At 33.4% G+C, this 15275-nt stretch overlaps 1 protein-coding gene across 1 annotated transcript; it reads right to left on the reverse strand.

The window, feature by feature from the left end:
- Positions 1–883: 883 nt before the first annotated feature.
- On the reverse strand, positions 884–11192 carry LOC128219591 (putative glycerol kinase 5). Its single transcript, XM_052927421.1, has 16 exons — positions 11018–11192; positions 10627–10765; positions 9922–10015; positions 9093–9168; positions 8454–8637; positions 8098–8139; positions 7433–7570; positions 6607–6680; positions 6147–6207; positions 5604–5730; positions 4403–4507; positions 3981–4031; positions 3769–3812; positions 3170–3333; positions 2494–2630; positions 884–1697 (listed from the first exon to the last, which is right to left on the reverse strand). The coding sequence occupies exons 1-16, from the start codon at positions 11056–11058 to the stop codon at positions 1549–1551; spliced, it is 1626 nt and encodes a 541-aa protein (XP_052783381.1). The 5' UTR covers positions 11059–11192; the 3' UTR covers positions 884–1548.
- Between the last annotated feature and the right edge of the window lie 4083 nt (positions 11193–15275).

Below are 15275 nucleotides of genomic sequence, written 5' to 3' on the forward strand. Positions count from 1 at the left end.
CGGCGGAAAAGTCGAGCGCGCTGTTTCCGTGACAGCTCTTGTTTGAAAAAGTTATCGTGAAATTTGATCCCCAAATGATGACCCATACAACTCATATGTATTATTGTATGTCTATTTTGGAATAGAAAACAGTAAAAGTTATTGTCATAGCCTTTGCATGTTTGTTGGGATCCCATGGGACTCAAAGATGGTCAAGTTATTTTCATGAAACTTTGTACACATGTTAGTGATAATAAGCACATGTGTTCTATGTAATCGGCATATGATCAGTAATATCCCTTCTTTGACAGAATTGTTTTTTTCAAAACCCTATACTCATGGTCTAGATATGCCCCAAACCAGGTTCAGTCGGATTAATGTACTTAGGCACTTACACAGAACCACGTGACCTTATTGTGGTGAACCTTTATAGATAGCTTTTTGAAAATCCTATAATGAATAGTAAAAATACAACCTAGACACGGCTCAGTCCTGACCAGACAAGTTACCGTACTTAATTGGACATTTAACATTTAAGTGTGACCTTGACCTTTTAGGAACAGACCAGTTTTGTGTTTACGTCTCCTCATCATGGTAAACCTTCATGGCAAGTTTTTGAAAATCCTATAATGCATGATACAGCTCAGACATGGTTCTGTCCAGATGGACACACTCATATGCACATACAGGGATTGCCAATGTGACTGCTATGTCAAGCTCACCGCAAGCGGCTCGACAAAAAGTAACAACAGAGGAGCATCGACGTCTGCTCTTGCTAGATTCTCAAAATCACTACAGTATTCATAGATATGGAACACACATCGAGCAGCTAACAGTTTTTTGTGTCAGGTATGTCTGTGTGTGATATCAAAAGATTCTGGGGCACTATATACAAAATTTACACTTTAAAATTTTATTGTAAAATATCTTTAATATTAATAAATTAACAAAATAATTCAAATAAATATAATATACTATGTGAACAAGTTTCATGCAAGTCCAACAACCTTTCAATATCTCCATCCAGTATAAAAATTATCAAGGAATGTGAAATGCACACGATAGCTTATGCAATATACATGCTCAGCTGGCCATAAAATTTTGAGCATTATAAACTGTAAACATGAACAGAGCTAGCACCTATATAGTATGCATAGTTAGATAAAGTCATTTATTAAAGGCCAAGTCACAATGTGATGTCATTTCTGGAATGATATTACCTTTACCCTTGCATACAGTTTTGCACGCTTTTTGGCAAAGCTACAGTTCACTGTATGTCATTTTATACCCTTTTAAGGCATATAATAAAAAGGAAAAATTGTTTGTTTCAGTGGCAGACTGCAATATCTTCCACCTTAAAACACCAAAATTTAATATTTTGCTCAGGGCCACTCGTTAAATAAAGCTTTTGGTGCTAACCCCGAGAAATATATTGCAATCTAACACTAAAATAAACCTATATTGTTATGATTCAAAATTGTCCCCAGATTTATGAAAGGAAAGCTTAAAATAAAAAAGGAGGAATTAAGACTGGCTTGCACAGGTTCCCCAGTTTTAGTGTGTTCACTGTCACGGGGTAAGGTACCACTGCCGCGACCGTGACACTGCCCGCTCCCATTGGTGAAACACATTCTTGTATGTAGCCCAGTTTTCACGCGGGGAGAACTCGCGGTCCGTCTTCCTTATCTTCACTAGCTCATCCTGGTTCTTCCATACTCCTGTGAATGGGAAAAAGATTCATTTATTAGCTTTCTTAATGATTTCTACGTGGCACAGTTTTTATGAAGCTTGAACTTGCTCTATGTCTTAGTTTTTACCAATTTATTTGAGCTAGATTGTGAAGAAACCCATAAGCTGATGTGAATCATGTTCGAGTTTGTTTCTGGGATAAAAGCCAGAACTGTTGTTTTTTGCAAGACTATGTGAATGTGCTAATGGTGGAGCTAGAACCCCCAATGTTTTGGGTGAGCAGCAATTCCAATACCACAAAACCACACTTATCCAGCTATCTACAGAGATTGCAAGTTGTATGTTAACAACCTTACAAGGTAGCACTCACACATTGTAGAATTAAAGAGCAAGTTATGGAGAGGAACTCCAAAAAGATGCATGAAATGACCACTTAAGGGAATACATTATTTTTTGCATGGAAACTAAACAATATTTAGAACAAAAGCATCGCAGAAAGCCACCTTGAAAAAAAGGTATGAGTAACTTGAATCCCTGACCTGTGGACAGCCCAGCAAAGAAAGCTGTTCCTAGACTGGTCATGTATTTTGTCTGGTGGGAATGGTTTATCATGTAATTGGTGAGGTCAGCTTACCTGTGGCCAGCCCAGCAAAGAAAGCTGTTCCTAGACGGGTCATGTATTCTTCTGTCTGGCAGAATGGTTTATATTGTGATTAGTGAGGTCAGCTTACCTGTTGCCAGCCCAGCAAAGAAAGCTGTTCCCAGATTGGTCCTGTATTCTGTCTGGTGGGAATGGTTTATCATGTAATGGTGCGGTCAGCTTACCTGTGGCCAGCCCAGCAAAGAAAGCTGTTCCTAGACTGGTCATGTATTCTGTCTGGCGGGAACGGTTTATCACGTGGTTGGTGAGGTCGGCCATTAACTGCACCACAAAGTCGTTGTTACACACTCCCCCATTTACTCTGGGAAAGTACAAGGTAACAATTCAATTTGAGTATTCATTTTACAAGAAAAGTACAAATTAACAAATCTTGTATTATTTGGAAAACTTAAATGTAAAGTGTGTAATTAATTCGAGGTAATTCAAGGTTTCTTCATTTCATTATTAAATTCACAATACGATACTTAACTCTACAACAAATTTAACAGAATAATGATAATATTTAACTGAAGATTATATGCTAGGACTGACAAAACAAGGGACAAATAGTGAGAAAAATCTGGTATAAAGGAATATTTACATTCTCCTAGTCCTTTGTATAGATATAACTTGACGTTCATATTGTATAACACACAGGGAGTTATAACGGCATTGTTTATTTTAAAAATAGCACTCTGATTGGATTAGAGCGATGTCATTTAACCAATGATATACGACGTTACAAAAATCAGCTTTTTTCATACAATGGTATGTTGTCGGTTACACTTCTTCAGGATGCAATCAATCCTTAAATATTCACATACTATTTGAAGTAAAATTCGATAACACAATAAAGCCTACCTGACAACATTTAGTGGTATTTTCATCTCTGTAAGCACGGTCTCGTACAAAAGTTTAAACCTGAAGCATATGGACTCCAGGATAGCCCGCACTATGTGGGCCTTCGTTGTGTTTGGAGTCATACCAAGCATGGTTGTACAAGCTTTGTCATCATTTATAGGGGCCTGAAATATATCATAGAATGTGATACACAGTGACAATAAATAAGACTAACACATGGACATGATCCAAGCAACTGTAACAAGAGCTGTCATATAACAGCGTGCTTTGTCTATGAAAAGAATGCATAAATGATGTATGCCTGTAAAAAACAATCAAGAAAAAAAAAGTTTCAAAAAGTCAATGTAGGGCCATTATTTGTATCTAGGTTAATTTGGAATTACATATAACCTAACTGTGTGATGGCAGTGAACAACAGTTACTGTGTGAAGTATGAAGCCCATTGAATAAACATTATAAAAAAAAAATCAAATCTGAGTTAAAACCCAAAGGTGCCCTAAGAACTCTGCCAATTGTTTACTGGTAGGATATGAGAATAAATGGATAAATGAAAACAAAGAAAACTACAATATGGGACGAAAACAAATTATAAAACAAACCTGTAAGCCACTGAATGCAGGAACAAAATATACCCCACCAGTATCTGCAATACACCATAATATTTAAACCAAGGGCTCTGTAGTTTTTTTCTGTTTTAAAGGTGATTTTAATATACCCATACTTAATATCATGTTAAACATATCTCACAATAGAGACAATTTGCTCATAAAGTAAGCACAACAAGTTTTTCATACCAATGTAATAGGCTTACCTTCCACAGACTCTGCCATGGCTGCTGTGTCCCTGACATCGTCAAAATAACCTGGAAAACACATCACGAGGAATGCTTTTAGAGGTATATTGAAGGCTTCATGAAGGTGTTACATTGATGGCTTCTAAGTTTAGTAACAGCATGTTAAAGTACAAATGTTAGCTTCTTAGCTGCAATCTGAAATACATATACTACTTAGTTAAAGGTGAGCCTCAAATATATGGTTGAACAAGCAACAACAGTCAAACAACAAAGCCTCTTTTATGACATAGAACTACTTTAAAATACTACAGATAATTAATCTACCATGGGTTAAATTTTGGGAAAAATTGTGAATTGATCCATTCGCAAATGTAAAAATAAGCCAATTATTACCACGTGAAAAAACACCTACAGAAATTAATTAATGTAACCCAGCTCACCCATGGACTGTGCCCATTGAATGACGGTGCCCGTGTCGGAAGCCAGACCCTCAGCCAGATATGTGAGCTTGTCACCAATCTTCCAGCCTATCAGAGGGTATAGACCTAAAATAGTCGGAGGAGAATATTCATCATGCACGTCTTTATGCAAACATTTTTAAATGGGTTAATATAAAGCTGAAGAAATATAAGGATCTATCACAGTTTTTCAGTGCAGATGGGGAAATCCAACCCAATGGCATGTGTGGAAGCAGGTAATGAGATTGGCACTGAAAACACATACCCTTCACTTTGAAACTTTAAAGATGCACTCTTACTCCCAAATAAGATTTACCATGATTAAAAATATTGTTTTAATATTCCTTTTATGATAAATAAATGTGGATAACAATGGTTCTTATGAAGGATACCGAGTTTAATTTGAAAGATATGTGCATAAAACATGGTATTTCTACCTTAGGAGATTATAGCAGATCACAGAAAATCTTTTAGCATTCACCAATCATTAAATGTTTTTGCGCTTGAAATCTGCTATTAAATACACAGGTACAATCTTGTTTTCAGTAATTAATATTTTCCATAAGTGCATTATTTAGTCAGTAGTAGAGGTTTATCAGACAAATTTGATGTTTGTTATATAGTGTATTTATTGATTTTAAATAAGAGTGTCACTTTAAAATTTGATGTAGATACCCAGTTTGTTTTAAAGTACATGTTGTGTGTGTTGTTGTTAACTGACGTTATGAGGCATTGTATTTTGAAATACACAGTTAACACAAAATAGTTTTTAAAGAAACAAATGGCATAGGATTATAAATAACATTGTTATCAATTGGCACATTGTTGCATAAAACTCATCTTTCATATATGGGCTGGAAGATCAATTTTCCAAGCACTCTGTGCTGGTCACAAAATTGGAAATCTATGTCCAGCACACAAGAAAATGTATTTCCTACTGGCATTGAAAATTCAAGAAATACTAGAGGAAGTTTTGTATCAAATATCAAGAGATAAAGAAGACATATAAAGCATCAATATATCAGAATTTCATGTAGGTAAGACTGCAATGGGAGATAACTATTCATAAAAATAAAGAACTTGGCACACAGAAGGTTCACAAGATATGAAATGGTATGAGTTGGAACTAGAGTTGATGTCCATTATAATATACATGTAAATAAGGGGGGAAAGAAGGCTGTACCTGCAACGGAAGCGTGTGGCTGGGAACCGGTGTTGACATCCATAAACATGCCGGTTCCCAGCGTGCACTTGATATCCCCGACCTCGAAACAACACTCACCAAACATAGACGCACTCTGGTCACCAACCTTGGAATGTTCAAAAAGTACTTCATGTAGTGAAGGAATTTAAAATATTATACATTACAAAATTTACAATTTCTCATAACATACTCACATAATTTTGATCATAAAGATGCCAGTTTTTCTGTGTATTGACCAACATGAAATATAACCTAAGGGATGTACATGTATGTATTGTAATATTTCGTAGATATTTCATTTATTTTCAGTCTATATCAAAACTTCAATACCACCTATAGTAAGCATATTTATGTAAAATGGAAAGTATTCTTCAAAAAAAAATTACCCATTTTTGTTCATTACTTTACCCTACATACATATATATATATATTTTATCCCAACGTATTTTCTGCAGTTTAAATTTTAGATTTAGTATGATATGAATGTATATTAACAAGGCAATCCAATGCAGTTTCACTTACAACACAAGTGATGGGTATTTCACTGCCCAGGAATGACTCATCCATGTGACCAAACAAACCACTGAAACAAAATGCCACTAGAATTGATCATAATCTTGCATCTTAGGGCTATTCCATTTAAACATATAACCCCAGGGGGAAAGGCACTTTTAAATTATGCCACCCCCCTACAGAAGCAAATTTACTATTTAAATAATTGCCTCCCCCCCCCCTGTGAGTTGTATGTTTTACTGGAATAGCCCTTACAATTGAATATTGCATCAGCAACTCACTAATTTAATTGACTTATCAAAGCTGCTATTGGACTGCTGAGTGGTGTGGTTTCAATTGACATCCCATTTCGTGCAAAATGGCAATTAAACCGTTTTTTATTAATTCAAATTGATTGACAATTCCTCTTCGCTAAAATCATTGCAAACAGTAGTAAATGAGCTTGTATTTTCTTCCAAATGCCCAATACCTGGTAGGCAGCACCTCTGGAAATATGTTCATGGGAATGTTCACAAGACCACACACGATGGTGCTCCATTCTACCTGAAATACACAAAACATGGAAACATTATCACTTACATTTCTGAGAAATGCTATCAAAAGTTTAATGGGTATTTGTATTTCAGTATGTTGAAGACATTCTTTGTTGAAAAATTAATGACAAAAAAAAAGTTTCTTAAGTTTCTTAGGGATTTAATAATTACAACATAAGTTAAAGTCCATAGAAAATATTAAAGTGACACTCTTATTCATAATCGATACATACACATGAATAACAAACATCAATTTTGACTGATTAACCTTTAGCTACTTACTAAATAATGCATTTATGGAAAATATGAATTACTGATAACAAGACTGTAACCATGTATTTAATAGCAGAAATCGCAAAAATATTAAATGATTAGTGAATGCTAAAATATTTACTGTGTATGGTCCACTTTAGTCTAATAAAGTAGAAATACCAGTTTTTATGCTCATTTCTTTCAAATCAAACTTGGTATCCTTCATAAGAACCATTGATTCTGACATGTATTCATCCTTTTAGGAATATTAAAACAATATTATTAATTGTGGTAAATCTATTTTGGGAGTAAGAGTGCATCTTTAATAAAGGAAAATAGCAGAATTATTAGAATGATCTGTCTCACTTTCCCTCTTGGCCTAAAATTTATGCCAAAGGTTCCATTCTTTCTTACAAGACAATGATGTGTGCAAATTACCTAGAATTTTGTCTTACATTGAAATGTTAAACCTTGCCTTGAATTTATATACATGTATAAATAGTGGAATACCTGGAAGGGGTCATAGAGCCCGGTCCCGCTGGCACAAGAATAGTCTGTGGCGTGAACCTTGCCCTTTGTGAGTCTCCACAGGATCCAGGTCTCGATACAACCAAACATCACCTGACCCGCACTGGCACGCTTACGAAGCTGGCAGTACAATACACACGTTCACAAACTCATAATTACAGGAACACACTGTCCTTCTTATTTTGAAATTCTACTTTGTAGATTATGAAAAAATAAAAAATAATGTTGATGCAATAATGTTGATGCTTTTCCAAACAATAATCATATTCATACGTCAGAAGAGAGACTTTTTTTAATACAAAAAAGGCATTTATGCTTACTTTTCAAATCTGTAAATGTGTACTTTAATGGCTAGTAGGACTTATTCGTGAAATCTCATACTTACAAATATTGACCATCATGATTACTTTGTGATTATCTGTCTACTTGCTTTTATTCAACTTATTATATTATCAAAATAAATACTGGTTAAGCTAAGCAATAAACACATTGATGATCACTGATATGCTTATTTTTGTCATGATATTCCATTAAGATATAAATTTAAATAACATTCACTAATTCTAACTTCAATAAAAGTTAAGTTAATAAACATGTTTTTTGTTTTCATGTTGACGAATGTAAACATTATTTTTTACTTATTTTACCTCTGGAATGTTATCTAAGCACCATAGTAATCGAAGTGTGACCTGAAATGGAAAATGTATTTTAATAATGGTGTTATCTATATAAATTATTATTAAAGAAAAAATCCCAGGTCAGTGAGCCTTACATTCCTTTCACAGACAAAGAAATATCTCAAATAAAATGGCCTGTGGGAATAGATCTTTAGATGTCTTAGCAAACAATAGTTGACCTGAGATACATGAACATTTTTTTTCCGAAATAATATCAAGGTAAATTACTTGAACAAAAATCCCGCTATGTTTGTAATTCATCATTATTCTTTATATTGGACCAAAAGATTTATTATAAAAACGTAAAATTATGCCATATTTCTTACTTGAGGTGACATAAATTTCAGCACACTAGCCGATAGGAATCGTTTTTTACGGGTGAATGTATGGAGTATTTTTGAGCCGCTGTTGAGTGCTTTGAGCGTTACAGAATCATTCCAGGACTTGACATAGTCCCGGGCCCGCATGTCCTGCCAGGTTATAAAGTTGTGGTAAGGCTTCTCTGTCTCTCTGGATATGCATGAGTGTGTTACTTGCAAAAGTATTTGAAAATTATGTTTTCATTTTGTGTAATTTTTCATGCTCTTTTTATCTGAATATAGAAACTTTGGCTAAAGCTTAGGGCTAAGGGCTAATGTTAAATTTTGAAGTTATATGGTCTGGGTGTGAGAAGCAAATTTACAAGAACTCAGATAATTTCATATTATTATATTATGTATATGTTTTAAAGATTATAATTATGACCTATTACAAATACTTAGTTGGCACAGCTTAAAGCAAATCTCAGCGAGAATTTTTCATGAAATGATTAGCTAGCAAATTAAACCATGAATATTCAATAAACCAATGTTCACTGACAAATTAATAATATAGCCTGATGAAATCGAGGACAATCAAAAACGCAACAAAAAGGACTTTGAGAAATTAAATCAATATAAAGCATGAAATCCCAATACTACCACTACCTGTCCCAAGTAAGGCAGGTGTTTCGCTGTGTTGAAATTCCCAGACATGTCACCTCCTGTGGCCTTATACCTGCAGCTGTAATGATACATGTACATCCACATAAAAGTACTATAAACAAGTTTGGGAAACATCATAAAAACATAAAATTGCAACTTGAACTTCTGTAAAAACTAATTGAGGCTTCAAGTGTTATAAATCCTTATGATTTTACAAAGCAACTTTATTTTGTTAGCACAAGCGTATGAACTCCAAGTCAAGCTGGCTCTGGTTCAGTGTCACTGTTATTATTACCTGATCCTTATACGAATACTAACCTGTTATAAACTATTTCCTTCACTGAGCGCTTTGACATCAGTGGAATTTCCAAAATTATTTTTAGACGGCATATCATTAAGTTTGTTTTTTAAACCCTTTGTTTGGATAAAATTTTGAACAGGTAATAACATTTATTTATTTTTTTGCTTAGATAAGCCTTTGATTATGTAATAAAACAGTTATTTCTGTATAACTTGGTAAACAGTTAAAACTCATGTCCATTGGTGTCGGGAATGACAATCTGAACCGTTGCCAGATGTCATCCCCTTCACCTCAGGACAACAGTTTAAAACTTTTGACTGTTACCATGAAATCACTGTATACTGTTAATGTACAACATTATATATATATGAATATCTTTGACAGTTTCACAAAAACAGAAACTGTTATGTTCTATCCAACTGTCATAAGTTTAAATAAGGCATTCCAGTTAATATGCTTTTTCTCGTCTTACATTGTACACGCTTTCAAAATAAAAGGATTAAACATTGAACATTTTCTGTCTTTATTGACCTTTGATAGACTCAGATACACAGTCCAGGAACTGCTGAAAGAGATGTTCCGGGTCCATTTCTACCCATCCTGGTTTCGGTCGTAGAAGATCAATCTGAAAAAAAAATCAAAATCAGTCTGCTTGTATAAACAATACACTCTGGAATATTGAGAATATATGCAAATATTTACAACTCATCTTCCATTCCTTAGATGAACAGCCTTTTGGCAACTGTGATTGTCATACGATGAAAGCAGCATCTTCCGATATGCTCAGTTCACGTATAAATATACATGTACATTGAAAATTGTTTATCTTGTTATTGTTTTATTTGTGTCAGTGGGCCACAAAAAACTAGGATCAACATGTTGTAAAGTGTTAATTAATGATTTTTTTATAATATTGTTGTCACTAGCTTTTCAAATTGTCATATGACAAACTGTTTCCAGTTACGGTAGGGTCATTCTATTTACAGATTGGGTGAGAAAGAATAAATGAAATATTTTATTAAATGAAATGACGTATTTTTTAAACAATACTGGAAGTAAAGAATGAAGTTCTATAGGTGTAAATATAAGTAATAAATTGTGTGATTGGTGTCATTATCTGGGATATGAACGCCGTTGGGCGGGTTAAAGTCCACACTCAAACCAGCCCATCTGCGTTGATACCCCAATAATGAAAACAACCATGCAATTCATTCCTTAAATATCATACTTCATTACCCTTTTTGAGCTTGATGCCTTAATGCTGCCATTTCGGGTGTATATGTGACTACGTAGTGTGGTTGTTCCGATATCTACAGCAACAATGTATGGATCAACCTCTGAATTCTCATCCATCTCTTCTGCAGCATGCAGGACACTGATAGTAAATTAATATAAAGAAGTAAGTATCTTCAAGTGGTTTAAATTATAATAAGACACATAGAATTGAAGTGGTAACCTGTAAAATGCTATCCATGCTCAAATTCTGGATTTCATGGATTGATGCTACCCTTACATGTCGCTAAATTCTACTTCATTTTTTATAGATATAAAAATATTTATTTCTAATTACATGAACAAACTGATAAAATCAAAAATATAAAAGGAAACAAATATTGAAGTGTTTTACTCTTGGTCTGGTTCTTTTTCAATTGTTCCCTCATCAGCCATGTTGATTGTTAGATATTAAATCAGGAAGTCATATCACAATTGAAAGTCATTCATGAAAGTTTGTTTTAATAACAGCATAAATAGATCCCCTAAGTGGTGTGACTAACATGTGTACATGTAGGTGCATCCACCATTTTGACCAGTCACATGATATTTTGGTGTATGACTAAAATACGAAAATAGTTTTTTTGACTAAAATACGAAAATAAGGTTATTTTTGATGAAAATGGAGTTATTTTCGCGAAAATAAGATTTTGATATAAATCTGGTAAGTTTTGGCGAAAATACCATTTTTGACAAAAATGTAGTTAGTTTTTGGGTAAAATAATTTTTTGGGGGTGAAATAAGTTTTGGTAAAAATCTGAAAATAGGGTTAGTTAGGGCGAAAATAACATTTTGGACAAAAATGTAGTTAGTTTTGGGATAAAATAAAGTTGTTTTCGCGAAAATGAGATTTTGGTTAAGATCTGGTAAATTTTGGCGAAAATAGCATTTCCGGCAAAATTTTATTAAGTTTGTTGCTTAAATAAGGTATTTTCGCAAAAATAAGATTTGGGTTAAGATCTGGTAAGTTTTGGCGAAAATTACATTTTAGGCTCAGCCTGTCATAGGCATACATGTCGGCATCCCCTTTAATATTTATGCAAAAAGCTACCATAAAAATCGGGATGAGCAATACTATCAGCAATGAGCGATTTAAGACTACTATTGTTGTAGGACATATCTTTGATTGTTCCCTTTAGTTTTATCGTGTGCCTGCTGCAGTAGCAATAACGGTCTATAATTATGGGTCATTGTCATTAACTTAATCCGCATAATGACAAACAAGTGTGTATAACTGCTTTGATGTTGCACATTTCTGAAGGAGGTGTGATCAACAGAAACATGTCAATTTTCTTAAAAACACAATTGTTACGAAACACTAATGCACCTGTCATATGTGTTCTGTAGACCAAATAAAAGTTTTTTAATATTTTGGATTAAAAATTGTCATTTACGGCAACAGAGAAGGTATTTTTCCCATTTTTTCTAAATCTTATTTTACCGAAAAGAACTTTATATTATTCAAAAACTAACCACATACTTGTCCAAAACTAAGCCTATTTTCATATTTATATCAGAATCTTATTTTCGCGAAAATAACTTTATTTTTGCCCAAAACTTACTATATTTTTGTCAAAAATGTTATGTTCGCCAAAACTAACTCTATTTTCATATTTCTTTCAAAATCTTGTTTTCGCGAAAATAACTTTATTTTTGCCCAAAACTGACTATATTTTTGTCAAAAATGTTATTTTCACCAAAACTAACTCTATTATCATATTTGTTTCAAAATCTTATTTTCGCGAAAATAACTTTATTTTTGCCCAAAACTTACTATATTTTGGTCAAAAATGTTATTTTCGCCAAAACTAACTCTATTATCATATTTGTTTCAAAATCTTATTTTCGCGAAAATAACTTTATTTTTGCACAAAACTTACTATATTTTGGTCAAAAATGTTATTTTCGCCGAAACTAACTCTATTTTCATATTTCTTTCAAAATCTTATTTTCGCGAAAAAAACCCTTATTTTTGTATTTTAGTCAAAAAAGCTAATTTCGCGAAAATAACCTATTTTCGCGAAAATAGGTTATTTTCGTATTTTAGTCATACCGATATTTTGTGGTACGATTAAACACCAAAAACGGGAAACACCGAAACGCACAAAAACGCAAGGCAACCAAAGTTGCTTGATGGGAATGCTGTGGCGTCATATGACCTGTAAAATATTTAGTGACATTTTACCAAAACGTATTCTTTTTTATCTTCAGATTTATCAAAGGGGTCAATCCTACCAGCAATCTAGCATAAAATCACTACGGAATACTTCAGTTTAACAAAGTCAGAAAATCTGGAAATGCCGCGATACAGCAGGAGTCCATTCCCTTCGTAGGGACTTCATATTAAACTATGCGAAAAAATATTTTCTTATCAAACAATTGAAATTACTTTCGGATGCATTATTATTCCTTTAAAAACATAGATTACCCACGACCTTCAAATAATAAAAATATAAATAATAAACAATGAAAACCCTACGCACCGTTCAGCCGACAGAACGCAATCATTTAAAGGAAATGGTTCATGAATACTAATTAAAAAAAATATGTCCAAAAAATATGGTGTATTATACATTTTCGCTACCATTTTTGGTGGCAAATAAAAAAAAAATAACTTAAAGCTGTACTCTCACAGATTTACCATTTTACAACTTTTTTATTGTTTGTCTTAGGAAGTGCATTTTTTTGCGTAAATATTCGCAAACCAATGATATAAGATAGCTGACAAAAGATCAGATCGCAGTTTTTCATATTTCCGTTCGAAATTTAATGTTTTATGGCTAAAAACCGTTACAAACAGTTGCATAAAAAATGCATAAAACAGCAATTTTTGAACCTGAATAAAATAATCTGCGATTTTTTTGTCAGCAGTCTTATATAATTGCCTTCCATGGGTTTTCGCAGAAATTGGCTTGTTCCAAGGCAAAAAAAAGGTTGTCAACACGTTCAATCTGTGAGAGTACAGTTTTTAACCTATTCAAAATCACGTTACGTGTACCCCCTTAATATGTTCTTAAACCGTAAAGGTGATGTCAGGCTTTTCTAAATATGAAAATATCAAGTAATAAATTTATAGTAATTTCAAGTATTCTGGTGGAGTGCATGTTTGAGCTTGGCGCGAAAATTCGTCAAACTATATGGAACATGTCACGATATAAAACATATATATATATATATGTATACAGTATGGTGGTTATATACAAGTTAGAACAGAAGTCGACATTTCCCAAGCCAAGCATTTTAATTTTAAGAATTCATCGAAATGAAGCGGTTAGCTTTACAAAATATTACACATGTATTAGACATATGTTTTTATAGTATTCAAACTAAGGAGAGCCCCTTTAATATCCATATGCTACTTTTTTTAAACACCCCTAATTTTCTGATAAGCCAAAAAAATACATTTGGTTCGGGTTTTACACTACCTACGGAATAAGCGCCGACTCTACCGTTTTTATAGTCAGTTTAAAAAAAAATGAAAAACTAGAAAAAAGGTGTGTTTTTTTGTTGTTGTTTTTTTTAATTGCTATTCACTTTGTAGTTGAAAACCTTAAATGCTTATACAGAAGATTACTTAAACACCATTATCCAATGATGAAAATGGCATTCTAATCTAAAGTCAAATAAAAAAAGCCTACCTACCCTACATATTATTTAAAAGGATGTAACCCTAACCAAACAATTTGTTTAGGCCTTATATTATGTTTTGTAACATACTATATGCTGAATACAACCTTTACACTTTTAAACATTGCTTTACAATGTAAATGTCGATGTATTTGTGTGAAGTTTCAGTATTGCTTATTATAATTTATTTTTGTTTGCTTTATCATCTTAAGATACTTTCAAATTAGAAAATCGTGTCTTTCGGTGGTGTTATGTTCTAAAGGTTTAGATTAAATCGATTTGAAAGATATGTATACAGTTTTATGGTGAAATGGCATATCTTAAATATAAAATTTCAAAACTTGCTATTAAGGCAATACGTTTCCAAAACATTACTTAAATACTAGCCTGGGTTATTAACTCACACGCATCAAATAACAACTTGCCTATCTTTTCACCGAGAACGTCAACTTTACATTGAAAATGTTTGGTTTCATTACAATGCATCAAATAAATTATAAATCTAACACATATGACTCCATGTCCGTTTGTTCCGTGCGATAAAATGGTTATAAAACTTTTGGGTAAAAAAATAAATGGCGCAGCATTTGTCATGTACACCTAACGAACCATTAGAAGGATAAACGACTCGGGCATAAGACAGCGCACACAATCACCACTTAATAAAGGGTAATAGGACGTGAGAATTACGTGCATAAAGGTATAACTATTCTCCCCGTGTAGAGTCTCTACATCTTGGTTTTTGGGATGTTAATCACTGAAACCACCCCTGTATTGAGTGGGGTCTTTTTAATAACTCGTTTATGTCGCAATATTTACACCTCAACGTCCATTCCTTAAATGAACTGCCTTTCGGCAATTGCGTTCATCAATCGATGAACGCAACATCTTCGGATATGTTCGGATCGCAATTCATCGCATAACAATATACATGCAAATTTGATCTTGTTATTGTTTGTATTGTGTCATCAGGTCTCGTAAAATAT

This window comes from Mya arenaria, chromosome 15 (assembly GCF_026914265.1).
Source record: "Mya arenaria isolate MELC-2E11 chromosome 15, ASM2691426v1".
NCBI classification, from domain to species: domain Eukaryota; kingdom Metazoa; phylum Mollusca; class Bivalvia; order Myida; family Myidae; genus Mya; species Mya arenaria.